The sequence below is a fragment of the Tachypleus tridentatus genome, chromosome 4, assembly GCF_004210375.1.
Source record: "Tachypleus tridentatus isolate NWPU-2018 chromosome 4, ASM421037v1, whole genome shotgun sequence".
Taxonomy (NCBI): domain Eukaryota; kingdom Metazoa; phylum Arthropoda; class Merostomata; order Xiphosura; family Limulidae; genus Tachypleus; species Tachypleus tridentatus.
The window spans coordinates 84,045,505-84,063,971 of record NC_134828.1 but is presented as its reverse complement, the minus strand read 5'-3'; the positions used below and the strand labels follow the sequence as shown (position 1 = coordinate 84,063,971).

Genomic DNA, 18,467 nt, shown 5'->3' with positions numbered 1-18,467 from the left:
ATCAGAAGAAATGCCTGTATTTGAAACTGAAGGACGTGGATCTTGAGGTTTGTTGGAAGGCATGAGAGGAACAGAGATGGGTGTGGAAGTCGATTCATCAACCTTTTTAACCACGGAGGTCAAAAGGCTTTTCATTTGTTTTGAAAACGATTCTCTTGGAGGCACAGAGAGATCTGTCTGCACTCCCACTGTAGTTGTGGAATGAAGTGCAGCAGCATATGTCCGAGATGGAGTTGTGGACAGCAATTTCCGAGCCTCAGGATAACTAATGTTATGTGTCGTTTTCAAACGCTGCACCTCTTTTTCCTCCAACCATTTTGGACAAGAATGAAAGTAAGAGGGGTGAGAACCATTGCAGTTTACGCAATGTGGGTTCATGTCACAGTCATAGGCATCGTGGTCCTTGCCTCCACAACGAGCACATGTCAGGGAACCACGACAAGATGTCTTTGAGTGGCCGAATCTCTGACATTGGAAACATCGAAGAGGGTTTGGTATGTATGGCCGAACCCTGCAAATGAGATAACCTGCCTTGATGGTGGCAGGTGCACGTGGTGAAGTAAATGTTAAAACGAGGGTATTTGTTGGCAGTGTAACTCCATCTTTGTGAGAGGAGATGTGCCTCACTGCAGAAACTCCTTGAGTGGAGAGACCAGTGAGAATCTCTGACTCGGGAACGTTCTTCAAATCCCTTTCAACAATAACTCCTCGTGAAGAATTCAAGGTAGCATGGGGTGTAACCTCAATAGATATATCCCCAATTGTCTTTGAATTCAAGAGGAGTTCACTGTGTTGGGATGTGGATGTTTCAACCAATATGTCACCAGATCGAAGTTTCTTTACTGAATTTGGAGAGCCAGCAAGTCCCTCTAGTCCCTTTTGAATAAAAAAAAGGGGACATTTGTCCTAAAGGTTTTTCCGAAAGAGAATGTAATATAAGAAAATGAGGTACGTGTGTTACAGATGTTGAAGATTGCTGTTCTGAGTATTCAAGACGTGGTCGCTTACCCATTGACTGTTTTTTTAGTTTTATTTAAATTTTTTAGAGGATCCATAGGAAAAAGAAAAAATTTCGGTACCCACTGACCCGACCCACCATGGAGCCCTACAAGGGGACGCACTACAAAGTCACGCAAGGACAATGCAGCAACGCCAGGGTTTCGTGAGCACTATCCCCAAACACCAGCATTAGACACAATGTCCACAACACCCGTTGAGAACTTCCAACACTGGTACTTGGTTAGCTCTAGCCCAAGTGGACCAGCCGATTGACCCAAGGGGGGCCACCCAAAGGCCGCCCGTCTACAGGAATTCGAGGCTAAAGTGGTGTGTTAGGGTTGGACCCCTGAACCACCAGGATCCTCTCCTCCCCTTCATGGGTCGCCACGCACGGCAAACACGTGGGTGGATGTTTAGATCCCAGAGAAGGTAACCAGATAGAACAGAACCTTCCCTGGGAGGTCCCCTCACCACGTACAGGAATCCACACCGAGGGGGAATGCGCCAAGAGACAGTTATTATTACTAGTCGGCTACAGTCAATATACTAAAAGCCTCGGTAGTTATAATTGTGATTAATACTTATTAATTGGTAAACTACAGAATTTTACCATGAAAATTTATAGATTTCAAACATTACAAATCGTTAAATTTCAGTGAATTAATTTCGGACGTTAGTACTTCTAGGACGGCATTAAACATCTTCATCGGTAAAAAGTGAGCAATGTTAGGCCAACCATGCTGAACAGTTTAAGTGGGATGTAACAATATCAACTCAAAATTAATTTGCTCGTGGACTTGGATCATCAATAAAACATTCAGTTGTAGAGCATATGTAAGTCTCAGTATTATCTGTAAGTTTGTAAAACGGTTGTATATAAATCGTTATTTGTAATAACCATGATTACAAATTGTATTGTTTGTATATTAAAAATATATGTGTTAAGAAAGAAAATCGTGTATACTAAACTTGTCGGAAAATATCATAAATTTAATACATATTAACATTTAATTAACTTCTAAATTAGAAAAAAATAATGTCTCGTTATTTGAAATAGTAATAAGTAACATAATAAATCAGATATTCTTCCGGAGTATAATACATATCATCGTCAACAATTTTACCTATCAAATATATTTAAGCAAAATATATTCGACTCGTACTAACTTGTACAGCTCTCCAACTCTCCCTGAATTAAGTGTAATCCCAGAGGAGGACATTACGGCATCAAGATATGAGGGTATGGAACAAGGACCTTTGTAAAGAGGAGATTAGGACAAGTATACAATGTCTTTACATACGATTCATGATATTAACACTAGATACATGCAGAATATTTGCACTTAAATTAAAAATAAACTAAAAAATGCCTGAAAAATATGTATTCTTCATTAGCCATGAAATAAAAGTTAAAATATTATCTTTCCAATCAGCACATCTCTGATTTTTTTTATGAAGTTTTTATGATTCAGTCTTCTTTCATATATTTCTTTACGCAGGATGAGGAAAAAGTCCCTGCTAGACCAACAAACATTATAACAGAAACCATGCTCAAGTTACCAACACAATCCAACCTACTGATGCAATAGACATCACTCCATAAATCTTGTAATTACAATGCACTTTATTAAACGAAATGTAAGCACACTCTTGTCTAGTGGTAATTTTTTTAAGTTCACACTAAGATCTATTCAATTAATATGTGCTGTGTAAAAGTTGAGCTTATAATGACCACAACAGAAAATTCTGAATAACAGCAACACACAAACATTTCTTTCTTTCTTTTATTTCTGGATTCTTCTATTGTTAATTCATGTGTACACCCTTCATCATGACTGACTTTCAAAATGTATGCTAGACATACAACTTGCCTTGTTGCAGAATATCCTTATCTCTATGATGTCCCAATATGCAGTAAAATTCATAACTTAATAAATATGTACTATATACTACAAATCATGACTTTTCAGTGCATTATAATGAAGATAACACAACAATATAATTTTTCGCATGACCTACTTTATGGTAAAAGTTTACAACATATAGTATAGACAGAACAATCTGAAGTACAATATTTGAAGTACACATATCTAAACTGATTTATATCACAAATAAATTTGGTTTGGATAAACAGAAAGACTGAACACAACAGAAAAAACAAGTTAAAACACAAAACAGTTGGTTCATATCATCACTAGTCAGTCTATGGAACATTTTAAAAGTCAGAAAGAGCTCAATTAAAGAACTACTAAGATGGCTTGACATGGCCTGGTGATAAGGATGCTTGACATACAATCGACAAATTAAATTGCTGTATAAAAACCTGTTTCATGAGTGCATTATAATGTAATTGTCAATCCCACTCTCTATCAGTAAACAGTAGCCAAAGAGTTAGAAATGAGTGATGTTGACTAGTTACCTTCCTTCAATTCTGTTAGTTCAAAATTAAGAATGGATCTTGCACAAAACGCTCAAGCAAGTTTGTGCACGAATTCAAGAAGCATTACCAAGACAGTCATTAAAACATTAGAACAATTTCTTGGAAGACATTTAGAGTAAAAAAAAATTCAAATAGTTATAGTTTGAAGTATTTTCTGGAACAGGTATTACATTTCAGATCCTACACCATAAGCCACATTATTACAGTTAACAATAATTATCATTAACCAAATTATTTGTCTACCAAACAATGGTTTTAGTTTCTTAGTATAAATTACAGCTAGCATACTGTTAAAGTCATAATACACATTGTGCTTTAAATCAATTGTTTTATCAAGATTAGCATGACAGTAGAATGAAAAGTATGTTTTCTACAAAATTATGTCAGATTTTTTCAAATTTACTTGAAGTATCATAAACAATACAACAACAAGAAAAAAAAAGATTCATATTTCTGATAGACAAAAAAAACTTTTATATCTACTCAGCTTCTAATCTGAAAAAAGTTCAATTTCAGATAATATAACGGTAATTTCAGTTTAATCAACAGTGACCTTACTTCCATGTGATCAACCCTGTATAGAGTTGAGTGCAGGATTTTCATCTTTTATCTAAAATTTTGTATTAACTCAGCCAGAAACAAGGCTCTCAGTTTTCCAGACTTCTTTGTCCTCAAGGCAGAGTTGTTGTTGTTTTTATAATTTATATTTATATTATTCAATGCATATAAACAACAGTTTTTCAGATGTTACATATATGTACAAGTCTCTGCATTACTCCATAGAATGTGCATTATTTTATTTCAGGAGAATATAATCTAGAAACACTTGTGCAACTACTCATCACATTATGAATATTTATGATTCTTTGATAGATATTTAAACATACATTTGCTTTAAAAAATATGAAGTTATTAAACTTTTACATATTATAGTACACTCAGAGGAATGATAAATTAAACAAATATTTTGCAGCTATAAAATAATACTGACCTATATATATATAAAGATGAAAAATTATTTAGAACCACTAGAAGATTGCATTTACGAATAAGTACAAACCAAGTAACTGATCTACCTGCATTGAATAGGATAAACAAACATGTATAGTGTTTCAGAATTACACAAAACCCACATCAGTGATTTGTCTAGTGTTAGTCACTATTAGAGTTGCTAATTTTCCCTTTTGAAAATAAATTGTATTTATGTCTTACTCTCAATTGTTGTTGAAGTGTTCATTTGCTTTAGTTAGGGACTGTCCATGTGACCAAGTGTGACAAGAAGAGGTCCAAAAATGGCCTAAATCATTTGAATTCCTTTATGTATAGCTCCTTACAAAAAAAAAAAAAAACTTCAAAATTTTCAAGTTTTCAACCATAATAATTATACTTATGCATACATACAAAGTTTCATGCACATAAAATTATAATTATTTTCATAACATATGTAAAATCTTAGAGGGTAAACTTTTGTACTATACTATTTAAGTGTATTATTTTCTAAACATACTTATGAAAACTACACATTGCCTATTTTATTTAGTATCATTTGTATTCACTAAAAAAAACACAATAACATTGCAGAACAGAATTTAACATCCAAACATACATAAACCTCAATTGTTAAGTTAGATGTTAGTGCATGAAAAACAAACAAACAGAAATGTACTTCTGTTTAAACCAAAGCTGGACTTTTGTAACAATTATAAGCTATCAGAAGCATCTTACTAAATTTAACTGGAAAATTATTTCACTTGACTTAAAATGAAATGCCTTTTACTTACCAACAGTTTAACCATAACTGCTCCAATTAACACAATTATTAATCTTTATACACAACACACTCTTCTTCTGCAAAGTTCAAGTTTTACTGGAGACTACAGTTGTATGGTATCCCAGGGAGCCATTTATTTGAAAAATAATAGGTAAAGCTTCACACTATCTCCATAGCACGATATAAAATATTAAATGAGAAATAAACAGTAAATAGGAGTGAATGATAAAGCAATCCAGAAGAAATAAAAAATCTAAAATTGTAGTTTTATGAAAATAACAAGCATTGTGAAGTTGTTCACAAAAGGCTAAACCTAATAGTTAGAGAACATTCCCACTTCTAAATATTAATAAACCTCGTCATACAGAGTGCATAAAAGTTATGTTATATTAGTGTCATAAAAATTGAAAATATCAATTGGAGACAATTTAATAACTGAAGACAACTTTATGCCTTTATGTATTATAAAAGGAAACCCATACCTTCACGAACCCTGTGAGTAAAAATAAATGTTTTACACAAATAAAAAAAACAAATTAAAACAAAGATTTTTTTCTTAGCTTATTTTGTACTTTAACTATAAATAATAATAATAAAAACATGAATATATACATAACAATGATACAATGTTTAGGGTTTCAATTTCAACTAGTACACATTCTGGATAAATGTTTCACCAAGCATAGGTAGAAACAATAAACAACCTGAAATCATATGATATAGAGATGGCAAACATATAATAATCTGAAAACACCAAAACATTAACTCTGAGTGTACAGTGTTGGTGCATTTTCATATCAAAGATAATTTTTTCTTTTAAAGTTTCATATTTTACCTGCATAACCTGTAGAACCTCTTAAAAGAATATTAAGTTTTTTTATATTATCTCTTATTTTCTCTACCTTAACACTAACTGTAGGTAAATCATATATAACGAAGCTTGAAAAATACAAAAGAAATTATTTTCCTATATTGAAAATATATATCCAATGGGTTCTTACCTCCCATATATTCCATGATGAACATCATTTAAATTTATCTCGAATGTATATCATCATGCAACACATCTCCACCAACAGGAGCGAGACACACCCTCCTAACACGTGACTCCTTCTCCCTCAAACGTCTCTCTTCTCTATAGGGTTTCCATGAAGAGTCTCACACAGGAAGAGGATTAAGGTAAGATATTACAAAGAATGTTTCAGAAAAACTAAGGTGAGAAAATGAGGTACAGATAAGATGAACAGAAAAAATTGGACCCAACCCCCAAACAGGTAACACTGAACCCACAAATGGGATTTGGAAGTCCAAAAAGTTGAAAGGGTGGACCAACCTGAAGCCTGTGGGTAACTGGGCATATCAATGCCATCATGCAATGGGGTGGCAAAAACACAGTTTAAACCTGAAAGTAAAGGGAAAAACAAGAAACAAACAAGAGAAAAATAAGATAGGTCCAAGAAAGCCAACATGGGCTGAACAGAAGGGCACGAAAAGGAAACAATGTGCACGCTGTAGACTGCTCCATCTCTCTTTGAACAAAGGCTGAGAAATTCTCTGATTTCCCACGCATGGGACTAAAAGTGCAGTAACAGATGAGTGATATGCACCCAAAATGGTAACAACAACTTCAAAATAAGATTAGTTATTAACCAGTGAAAAATGCACAGCAAACACAGTTAATCAAATGCTTTAAGAAAAAAAGTGAAATTGAGGTTCAACCAAGGTAAATACTTTTGAACCACTTCTAGGTTAATCAGTGGTCTAAAAAAACATGTGTGCACTCAAGCACTACCAGATGAGAAGTGATAGTTCAGTATAGTGCATAAAGGGAGACACATGCTTCATGTGATAGAGTGCTCTTCTATTGGTGAAGAGGTGATGCATGATGATTTGCATGAGAAACATGTTGAAATTTTGGATCCCAACAGAGGGATAATAAAGGTTTGTAGCATGTATTCAAAAAATTCCACAAACAGAGGATAGACAAAACAAGAAAAGCTAATCTTGTTAGTGGAGGGAAAGTACCACACCAGTAAATTTCCTATTGAAATTAAATTAAGAAATGAAAACTTATAAAGCATTATAAAATTTGAATTACAACTCATGCTTTAAAGCCAAGTTTATTGGCAAAACTTGATAATAAATTTGTTTAAATCTTGTATGTAACTCTGTAAAAAGGTCATTATGTGCACTTTGTTCCCCTTCTGTACACACACAGTTAAAGTTATCAAAAACCAAAATAATGGAGAAAGCACAATAATACTAAATAGCATGATTCATTGCATAAAAAGATAAAGTTATTAATTCTGTTATGAAAATAAGAACAACTCTTTAGTTTTCAATAATGTTAGATTTAGTTTGCACTCCATGTCCTTCCAAAGCTCGAAAACCAGACATGCCATACTCTGTTGCAAATAGATAAACATCCAATGTTCTCTCAGTGCAATCTCCAATGAACCTGACAAAAGGTCTAACATCCCCTTCGTTAGCCAACTGGAGGTACTGATAGTACAAGTAGCGGTCCTGTTTTCTCACAATAACTGGAGGATATCCTGCTCTCATCAAGATTAAATTCATAAGTAGTCGAGCTGTTCTACCATTTCCATCCACAAATGGATGAATAAATACAAGTTTGTAATGAGCCAAAGCTGCATATTTTACTGGATGAAGTTTTATGGTGTCATCCGAATTAAGCCAATCAACCAGATCTTCCATGAGATCAAACACTTCAGATGGTGAAGGGGGGACATGTTCACCAACATATACTTGAGATCGTCTGACTGTTCCTGCTTCAACAGGATCTACATGACCTAAAACTCTCTTATGAATCTCTAATATATCATCAACTGTAATTGGTCCAAGCTTAGTAACTAATGTATTATTGATATACCTCAATGCTGAATCCAAGCCAATGATTTCATTATGTTCCATAATACTTTTTCCAGGAACAGCCATTCTAGTTTCTACTACCATACGGGTTTCAGCTAAAGTCATTGTGTTTCCTTCTATTGCAACTGTATGGTGAATATGTTGAAAGTATGCCTCTTTTTTCATTCTTTTTAGTGATGAATCATTTTCTGGAAGTTGGAAGAGAAGATTTCGCTTTCTATCAATTCTGTCGAGTTGCTTCTGGTCAAGTTTTTCAACCACTGGAAGAGTACGACACTTGTTGACAATAGCTTTAGAATGGTCAGGAGAGATGATGAGGGCTCTTGTATACAAATGATTGGCTTTAATGACATCTTTATTCTGCTCCTCAATGAACTCTCCATAGTGAGTAAGGATGTCTGGATGAAGAGGATCCAAAGCCATTGCATGTTGGAACAATTTCAGAGCTTTCTCTGTTTTTGAAGCATTTTTCATGAGAAGAGCCATATTTAGAGATAACAATGCTTCATGTTCTGTGGGAAAAAAACAAAGAGAACTTTACAATAATATGTGATGCATAATATAAATGTTACTCTGGCCCAACAACATATATAACATGTTGAACAAAAGTTTACTTCACAAGTTCATAACTTACCAAACAATCAAAACATTATATAACATACTGTATTGTGTGTGTATACACACACACACACACACGTTAATATTAAAATGTAATTTTCACTAAATTATTTTCAAACAATTCATGATGACAAGAAACCCACTTGAAGCAAAAATGTATCTCTAGACAGCTGGAATGGGTATTAAAACTTTTATAAAAATAAAGTAGAAAACAACATTTTGACCTTCTTAGATCATCTTCAAGGACCAAGGTTCTGGCAGAGCCATAGACCATACCTCTACGTAGTATCATAAGCTTTTTCAAGGTTAAAAAAAAAGAAGAAGCAGAAACAAGATGTTGTTTCTTGAGAAAACCTACCCTGCTTGATGTTGTAAGTTGAATCAGGTGGTCCACAGTGGAGCACCACTGTTGAAACCCATGCTGGGTAGGCAAGATGAGATTGTTTAATTTGAGCAACCAAATAAGATCAGCATTAACCATCCTGTCTAAGGTCTTACAGAGATAGCTTGTCAAGGTAACCAAATGGTACTTTGAAGAAATCATGAGATCCTTCCCAGGCTTAAAAAGAGGAAGGCAATTACCTGGCACCAAGCACCCAAAATAATTCTCCTGCCAGATCCAGCTTAAAAAAACAACCCAGAGGAGTAGCAAGAGAAGCAGGAGAGAGATGGCACAGCATCTCATAGTGAAAATAATAAGGTCCAACCAATGTACTGCCAGACCTATGAAGAGCACGCTTGAGTTGCGCCAGCATAAAGGGGTGACTATAGTCATAGAGACAATCAGCCTGAAAGGAAAGAGGAAATGCATATGCACATGTCCTAGATAAAGTGGAGGACAATAACTTCCGAGCCTCTGGGTAGGAGATATTGTTCACAGTCTTCACACATTGCATCTCTTTCTCTTCCACCCACTTAGGGCAAGAACTAATGCAAAAGAGGTGTGAACCACTACAGTTAACACAGTATGGTTCTAATTTGCACTTGTAGGCATCATGGTCTTTGCCACCACAATGAACACATGTTAAAGAACCACATTGTCTTCAAGTGACCAAACTGCTGACCCTGGAAACATCTGAGAGGGTTTGAAATGTATGGCTGTACCTTACAGTTAAGATAACCTGCTTTAACTGTGGCAGGTGGATGTGGTGATTTAAACATTAAAATAAGAACATTAGTAGGCATCATAATTCCATCTTTGGAAGTAGAGATTTGGCACACTGCAAAAATGCTTTTGATGGAAAAACCAGCGAGAATCTCTAACTTGGGAGTGTTCTTCAAGCTCCTCTCAACAATAACTCCTCTTGAGGAATTCAGAATAGTATGGAAAGTAACATCAATGGGTATATTTCCAATGCTCTTCGAACTCTGGAGGAGTTTGGTACGTTGTGGTGAAGATGTTTACACCAAGATGTCTCCTGAGCATAGCTTCCTTACTGATTTGGGGGAGCCAGTAAGCCCCTCTAATCCCTTTTTAATGAAGAGGGGAGACATCTGCCATAGAGATTTCTCAGACAATGAATGCAGAATGAGAAATTGAGGTGTTGAGTGTGACTTTGATGTTAACTGTATAACAGTAGTTCATATGTGGTCATTTTCTGATAATGTTTTCTTTTCCTTCTGTTTTTCATTTTTATTTTTTGTTCATGATTGGGGATGTCCATAATAAAATAAGAACATTTCAGTGCCCAATGTCCTGACCCACCAAGAAGCTATACAAAGGGATGCACTGCAATGCCCAGCAAGAATTTGTACGTGACACTATACCCAAACACCAGCATCAGATACAATGTCCACGACACCTGCTGAGAATGTCCAGCACTGGTACTTGGTTGACAATACCAGCTGATTGATCCAGGAGAGACACCACAAGTGTGCCTGTGTACAGGAATTCAAGGCCAAAGTGATGAGTTAGGATTGGATCTTCAACCACCAAGATCCTCTCCTCCCTTCATAGGTCACCATGCATGGAAAACATATAGATGAATATTTGAATCCAAGAGGAGGTAAGTTTACCTTACAATTACAAAACCTTCTCTGGGAAGACCCTTCACCATGTACAGGAATCCACATCGAGGAGAGGTATAAAGGAAATTGAATATAATTATTTACACAAACGTTTGAAAGTTTGTCCGTGGTTAAAAAAACAAAAAGGGTAATTGAACAAAGGTACTGGATTGTTTCTGGAAATAATTTTTATTTTAAGAATATGCATGTGTTTAACATTCTATACCTTCATAAATACAACCATTATTGGAAATCCAAGATGCCTGTTGAAACAACTGAACAGTAACTTTCCTAAATATCAGCAATGAATAAATAACAAATGTGCAGTCAATCCAATATTTTGAATCACAGCATATATAAAATACAATTGTCTAGTGGTTTATTTACAACCATATTTTGTCATTTAAGGTGTTATTTCAATAAGGAAATTGCACTACATTTGTTTTCTAGTAAAAGAAACTAACTACAATGCATTGCACACAAAAATGTCTGGATTGCATTGAAATAACTATATCCAGTAGAATAAACCACTCAGGTTTGCTAAGCAGTAACATGGATTGTTTCCACTGGATGGGTAGTATTCCTTGTAATTTTACTGAATACAAGAAAAGACTGCTATCAAAGTGAGAACTTTTCAACAGTTGTCATTCAGTTAAGAAGTGTAATAGAGCAGATATTCAATTCAAGTCAAATTATGCGACATAGTACAATAAAGTCATGTATGTATATAATATTGACATGAAACAAACACACAGATATATATAAACTTAACAACAAACTCAAACAAGTTCCTCTCTGTGTATTTTTTGTTCATGCTCCTATCTTTCAGTCAGTCAATGGAGAAAGTCTCATCTTCTTTGTGAAATTCCCTCAAAAAAGAAAGGTTTTCTCAGACAGGCTATTCAACAGGAAGACTGATAGATCAATGTTGATATAAACTTTTAAGAATTGTAAAACAATTTTGTCTTTAATTTCTATATTATACATACATAATACAAGCATATATAAAGCTGCAAGTACTTTCCAAGTTCTTACATCTTAAGTGTATAGCTATTTTAAATAATGAAACAATCATTATTAAAGTCAATCAAGAACATTTTAAATCAAAACAACCAGTGATTCACAAAATATGCTGGTATCAAACTATTTTATACAAATCATTTACAAAATAACTATTACAATCTATTAATCAAATTCATCCACTCAGAGCACTATTCACAGTTTATCTTTTCATTATATCTAATATCAAGTTTTAAGCTTTTGTGTTTATGAGGCTAACATAAGGGTATATTTTTTGGTCTGTACTACCACACAGTAAAGATTCAGTTTAAAAAACACTTTAAAACCCTTACTACTGATTCCTAAGGCTGTACACATATAAAAATAAAAAAAAATGTATGTTATACTTTCAAGGAAAAGACAATCCACTCAAAATAGCCCATTTGTAATTATTATTATTCTCTTGTCAGCCTACAATAAAAATGACTTGGTATATTGCACTCAAACTTTTTGTACGATACTACATAAGATATTGTGAAGGCCGTATATGTACTGATCCTAAATTGTTTCTTTTGTATTTTACATCAGCTAAAAAAATTATTCTAGTATAAATTATGCTATCATTACCCCTTGAAATTAGCTTTCTTACAAATGTCTGGTGTTCTTTTAAAAAGCTTAAGTGTCACATGTAAAGCAACTAGAATTAAGAGGAGGAATTTAGCTTTTAACTGAAACTGGAAAGTTCCCAAAACCATTGTAGGAGCACAAAAATACAACAAACCAAACCCGACATTATGAAGTCATGTTGTGTCAATAATAAGAACAGGGCAATACCTGTAGTTTGTGTTAAGAGGATATATTGTTACTCACTCGACCATAAATGCAGGGAAGGCATATCCCGTACCAGGAATTACAAGAAGGATGTAGAATATTCACTCAACTATAGGAACAGTGTACATAAGTCCTGTATTATGTACACTGAATTATTATGAAGGGAACAAAGTCCTCCAACCTGAGCTGTAGTGTAGGAGCAAAGAAAAAACATTTCTGCCACCAGGATTAACAAAAGATGGGGGTAGGCAATTGCTAAACTCATCCACATAAGAACAGGTAGTGTCATTCAGAACCTGATACTACAAGGAGCCCACATAAGCTGTTCCTGCTCCAAGTGACAGTTGGAATACCTGGAAATAAGCATCCAGGGAAAAGAGGAGTGAGTGAATAAATGTGTGGTTGTATTGGCAGATAAATTTCTACTTCACACTCAAGAGGAAAGCTACTTGATCCACCATCCCAGTGGTAAGGACTCAAGTACTTCACTTGAAGAAGACAAAATGAAGGAAGTAAATGTAGTGGGTTATCAGCAAGAATCTCACACTGAAGAAAAATGGGGTTCCATGATTCCCTCTTTTTGAAAAGCAGAATGTCTCCAATTTATGCTCTCAAAGAGGTCAGCAGATATCTCCCTCTATTTAACTCATGATAGTACAGGAGTGATGATCTAACATTAAAATAAACTTGCAGATACCTAATAGACACAAAAGTATAAAACAATAGGCATACCACCAATGGTCTTGTGGAATACCCCATCACTACACTGAGTGTTATAGCTCTAATGGTATACAGTGTAGGTTTGACTAAAAGCTCATCTAATCAGGCAACACTCGCCATAAAGTGGGATTTTATCAGTAGCAATAAAAAGAGGTTCCATGAAAAGCAAACATAAAATAAATGTTGTGAAAAAAACATACCCAATTCAAAAGTGAACAGACATGTGTAGAATCCACCTCAGAAAGATACAGCCAGATAGTGCAGATAATGAGGAACAAAGGATTAGGAAGTAGTCCATATTCAGGCCTGTACAATTTCTTCCAATGGACAGAGAAGATGAGCAGCCAAAGATATGGTGATATGACACATTTAATGAGAAGTGTTGATGAAACAGCAACCTTCCATGGATAAATATTAATACTTTAGCCTAAATAGTTGACAAATTGAACCAGTTAGTATGACAAGGGACAGATCATAGGAAAGAGAAGGGTTCCAGGAAATAAAAGATTGAGAATGTGAACCCCAAAAAAAAGTAGTACATGCCACAGAACAACACAGTGAATGAACCTGACTAGGAACGAGAGTGGGAATACAGGTGGAAGAAGGAAGGCAAAGAAATGGGTGTGGAAACCAAATGGCCTTCTCAGGCAATGGAAGTCTTAATGAGAAAGGACCTGTCTAGATATACGAGAAAAAGTAGAGAATTCTGGTAATATTAATAGCATAAAAATCTGATCAACAATATCTATAAACCAGGAGGAAAGAAAAATATGTAAAATACCACATTCCTGACTAACACCTATAAGGTGTAACAGACCATGTAAACATTATCAGAATGAAAATGAAAAGAAATTGCTGATTGAATGTTGGAATCTAACTTACAGCAAGACCTGTATCTCCTCAACAGATAAGATCAAACCCAATGCCTGGGTAATTGAACCAGAAATATTGTCAAATGTAATGGAAATTTCTGCTGTCAATACACTAAAGTAATTAAGTCACAATATAATTTGGTAACAATAAACAATTGCAAAAAAGAAAAAAACTGAAGTGACTGAATGCAAACAAAATAAAACTGTTGAAAATGGTAATGGAATGTCAAAATATTCAACCATCAACAGTAATCACATGTGAAAAACATGTATAAAGAATTCCATGTCAATAGAGAAAATAAGGATTGAGCAGAATCATCAGAAAGAGCTAGGTGTGTCCTAGCAAAATGCTATTGGTGGAGGATGATCACTATGTACGTATTTCAAAGTGTTGCAAAATTTGTGGGGTACCTAAATTGATACAACTTTGGTAAGATTCTTGGAAGTACATGGTAACCTATCATTATTATATTTAGTATTTTTCAGATTTATAGGCAATGCCATAAGATAATGTTTCATTTCAACAACAAAAAAAGGAATTCAGTAGTTTTAATATGGAATTTGTGGGGAAAATCTACAGAATGCTATTAATCATATTTTGATCTTATTACAAATTTCATACTATGTTGTATATATGATGCATTTTCATGTACAATGATTTAAGATTTTAAAAAGTTACATAATCATACATTATTGTATCTGAAAATTTCTATAATACTAAGTGAAGGACAGTTTTAAAATACTTAGGAAAAAAAAGGCTGAAAATAGAGATCAGAGTCAGGTGAGAGTAACCAATTAGTTGAAAGTGATAAATTAAGGAGCATAATGATTCACCCCCTGTTGCGACAGTGGTAAATCTATGAATTTACAGCACTAAAAATCAAGGGTTCAATTCACCTCAGTGGATACAACAGATAGCCTGATGTGACTTTGCTATATGAAAAAACATATACGTGCATAATGATTCATCAGCAAGTTCCATTTATCACCCAACTCTAGTTAAAATGACACCAGAAAGCCATCATCCTTGTACACTAGATAAATTAAGCAAAGTTAGCTAGCACAAATGGCATGCTTTGGATGTGACAGCCTTATGACAGAGCCTTTTGCAATGAAAACTACTGTATGGCTTCTGGCAAGATACAAGGTTATCAAATAGAATATGTGTGGAGAGATGGAATGCAACAACACAGTGAAGTTCCAAGATTTTTTAATACACCATACTCAACCCTCTGTTCATAAAGCACCAAAAAACAAATGTCTGTAGATTGGACTGTTGTTAATTTACTCTTATTGTTAAGTATGTTAATAAGAGTTGCCCTGTTAGTCAAATTTATGTAATGGAAAGAAACTATGAAGATTCCAGTAAAAGAAACTTTTGTTAAATCATTTAGCTAAATGTGATGAAATCATTCATTCATTCTCACTTGGAATACTGTGTACTGTTTCGGTCTCCTTATCTAAGAAATGATTGAATTATTCAGAAAGGTAGAGACAAAGGCTACTAAGATAATTCCAGGGATGGAAATTATTTCACAAGGATAGTATAAGATTTCTTATTTTATTTTCTCTTGAAAAAGCAAGTGTGAGAGGTAAAGGTTATAACAATTTTAGGGTATCAACAGGGTTTTCTCATTTGTTTGTGACATATTTGAAGGTAACATGATGAGAAAATAATTTTTTAACATAAGAAGAACCAGACCAAACTCTAGTTAAGACACTTTTAGTTTCTTTTAGCAGTGTGACTGGTTTTATTGCTACCAAGTGGTGGCTTGGTAGCAACTTAGTTTGTCCCTTTTGTGAGAAGTTAATATATGCTATATTACCCAAATCAGAAGCAGGTAAATGATGTTTATTTGCACATACTCTCAATTACACCATTGCTCGTTACAAGTTAGACAGTGATCAAACCACCAGTTACAAGTTGTATGAATACCCCCTCACTGGAATGAGTTTAAAGGAAGATTGTTAGGATAATTAGGGTGATGGAAGGATTTTTTTTGGGGATGACTTATGATATATTAACCTATTATACTACTTTTTTCTTGGAAAAAATGAATTAAACAAAAACTTACTTCAGTATAAAAGACTATCAAAATGACTGAAATGTGAGGCCTCTGATTTTCTGTAGTTTTTAGTGAAGCAACGGAATGAAAGGAAACAAGTTTAAGATTTGTAAACAGATAAGTCTCTGGTAAAGAAATATTTAAATTTATTACACTGCTACAAGAATACTAACTTATGGAATACGTTCCTGTTAGCAGTCGTAGAGACAGAACCAAATGTAAATTTAAGAGAAGGGCATCAGTTAGTGTTGAAAGAATAAAATGTTTAACTTTTTTCACCCCCTCCCTCAAAGGTGTGTACAAAGGACAACTTTGAAAGTTCAAATGGTCCTTTAATGTTTATATGTTATGTTTAAGGGTATCTTGTGATACCCATTTAACATATGAATGATTTACATCTCTACAAAAAGAGATGCATCTTGCTCAATTTCAAATTAAACCAATTTAGAAACTCATTAAACAACTGAATTTGAGTATTAAAATTTTCAATTTTGTCCAAAAAATAAAATGTAAAGGTTTAAAACATTAATTTGGATAATAAGGACAACCTTGAAAGTTCAAATGGTCCTTTAATGTTTATATGTTATGTTTAAAAGTATCTTGTGATACCCATTTAACATATGAATGATTCACATCTGTACAAAAAGAGATGCATCTTGCTCAATTTCAAATTAAACCAATTTAGAAACTCATTAAACAACTGAATTTGAGTATTAAAATTTTCAATTTTGTCCACGACAAAAAATAAAATGTAAAGGTTTAAAACATTAATTTGGATAATAGAGTTATTTGATTTAAGATAGAGTAATAAAGATACTAATCTATCCTTTAATAAGATTCTTATTTGATTAGCCTTATAATTTCCTGGAATGGTTTCTGATGATGAGGCAAGAATAGTTTAGTTGAAATATTTACATATTCTTTCAATATCTCATATTTTTGTTCAATCAATATTAGATCATTGGCCATATGACCTTCTAGCACATAGCTTTTCCTTCTAGAAAAAGATCCTTCTTGTGATCTAGAAACATTTATATTTTTAAGTACAATCACACATGAAACAAATATGAAAATGCAGGTATGTTTTGTCATCAGGACAAGCTGTATGACATCCAAAACAATAACTGAACTGCAACTTTTAAAAACCACAGTAATGTACAGAGTAACTACATCTCCAAACACAATACATTTTAAATTGTTAGTATTAACAATATTACTTTAACAGTAATATCATTCTTACCATTTTTTTTCAATTCTTCTTTTTTTTTTAATAATGTATGCTGGAATTCTGTTATTCTATTAAGTGAAGTTGGTCCATCATCAGTAGCCTTAATTTCATTTGTTTCTGGAAGAAAATTCAAAAATCGTCGTACACCAACATTTTGTGCATTGGCATTTTCAAATATAGCTTTAACTGGTGTCAATTGGAGATTTTGTGTTCCTGAAAATTCAGCTTTTTCATCTACTTTCCAATGGTTTTTTAAAGATATCAAATCATTACTTATTCCATTTGCAGAGTCAATTGGTAACTTACTTAGAGTCAAACTTTTTTGCTCACTAACTTGTCGTAGTAATGGTGTCCACGTTAATACCGTAGAAGCTAAAACAACCAAAAGGCCGAATAAAGCAAGTACAATACCTATACTTGTAATGTATTTATAAGATTTAATGTCCTGTGAAATAACTGTCATAATCCACTGATTACATGTTTGCACCATTTCCGATACTGTAACACTTAACCATATCCATACCTCTCCTGACAACGACATACTTTCACATATCTAGGCCTAATACTGTCTATTACGCAACGCGAGGAGGTTTTGTGTGTGTGTGTATATATATATGTATTAAAAATCACAATTATATGATTAAGCAGATTGCAATAGTGAAAACACCAAAATTCAGTGTGATATATATGTTATATATGTATTTCTTTTCTTTTCTTTTATGTTATAAAACTAGTAAATTATTTTCTTCGCTGAATTAGCATACACAATGTTGTAATACAAAATCTTACAGCGTGAAAAACGTTTTAGTCCATAATCCATGGTCCGCCATGGCCAAGTGTATTAAGGCGTTCAACTCGTAATCCGAGGGTCACGGGTTCGAATACCGGTTGCACCAAACATGCTCGCCCTTTCAGCCGTGGGGGCGTTATTAAGTAGTTTTGTGCGAAAATTGAAAATAAATCCATAATCCATAACATTTCTTTATTAGGATGAACACAGCTGCTACGAAAAGCGTGCTGTACAAAA

At 33.9% G+C, this 18,467-nt stretch overlaps 1 protein-coding gene across 2 annotated transcripts; it reads right to left on the bottom strand.

Moving 5' to 3' along the window:
- Window positions 1–2,769: 2,769 nt before the first annotated feature.
- LOC143249587 (protein adenylyltransferase Fic-like) lies at window positions 2,770–18,026 on the bottom strand. Of its 2 annotated transcripts, XM_076499703.1 has the most exons (3): window positions 17,747–18,010; window positions 17,453–17,557; window positions 2,770–8,611 (listed from the first exon to the last, which is right to left on the bottom strand). In XM_076499703.1, the coding sequence occupies exons 1-3, from the start codon at window positions 17,979–17,981 to the stop codon at window positions 7,542–7,544; spliced, it is 1,410 nt and encodes a 469-aa protein (XP_076355818.1). In that variant the 5' UTR covers window positions 17,982–18,010; the 3' UTR covers window positions 2,770–7,541. The 2 variants fall into 2 exon arrangements, with proteins under 2 accessions (XP_076355818.1, XP_076355817.1); XM_076499702.1 differs by having other exon boundaries at window positions 17,453–18,026.
- Window positions 18,027–18,467: the final 441 nt, after the last annotated feature.

Bases quoted from the DNA above. Each gene is read 5' to 3' on its own strand.
- LOC143249587 (XM_076499702.1), bottom strand. From the start codon at position 17,981: ATGTCGTTGTCAGGAGAGGTATGGATATGGTTAAGTGTTACAGTATCG. The intron at 8,612-17,452 runs GTAAGAATGATA...TTTTTCCCACAG, and splicing joins AGAAGAATTGAAAAAAAATG to AACATGAAGCATTGTTATCT.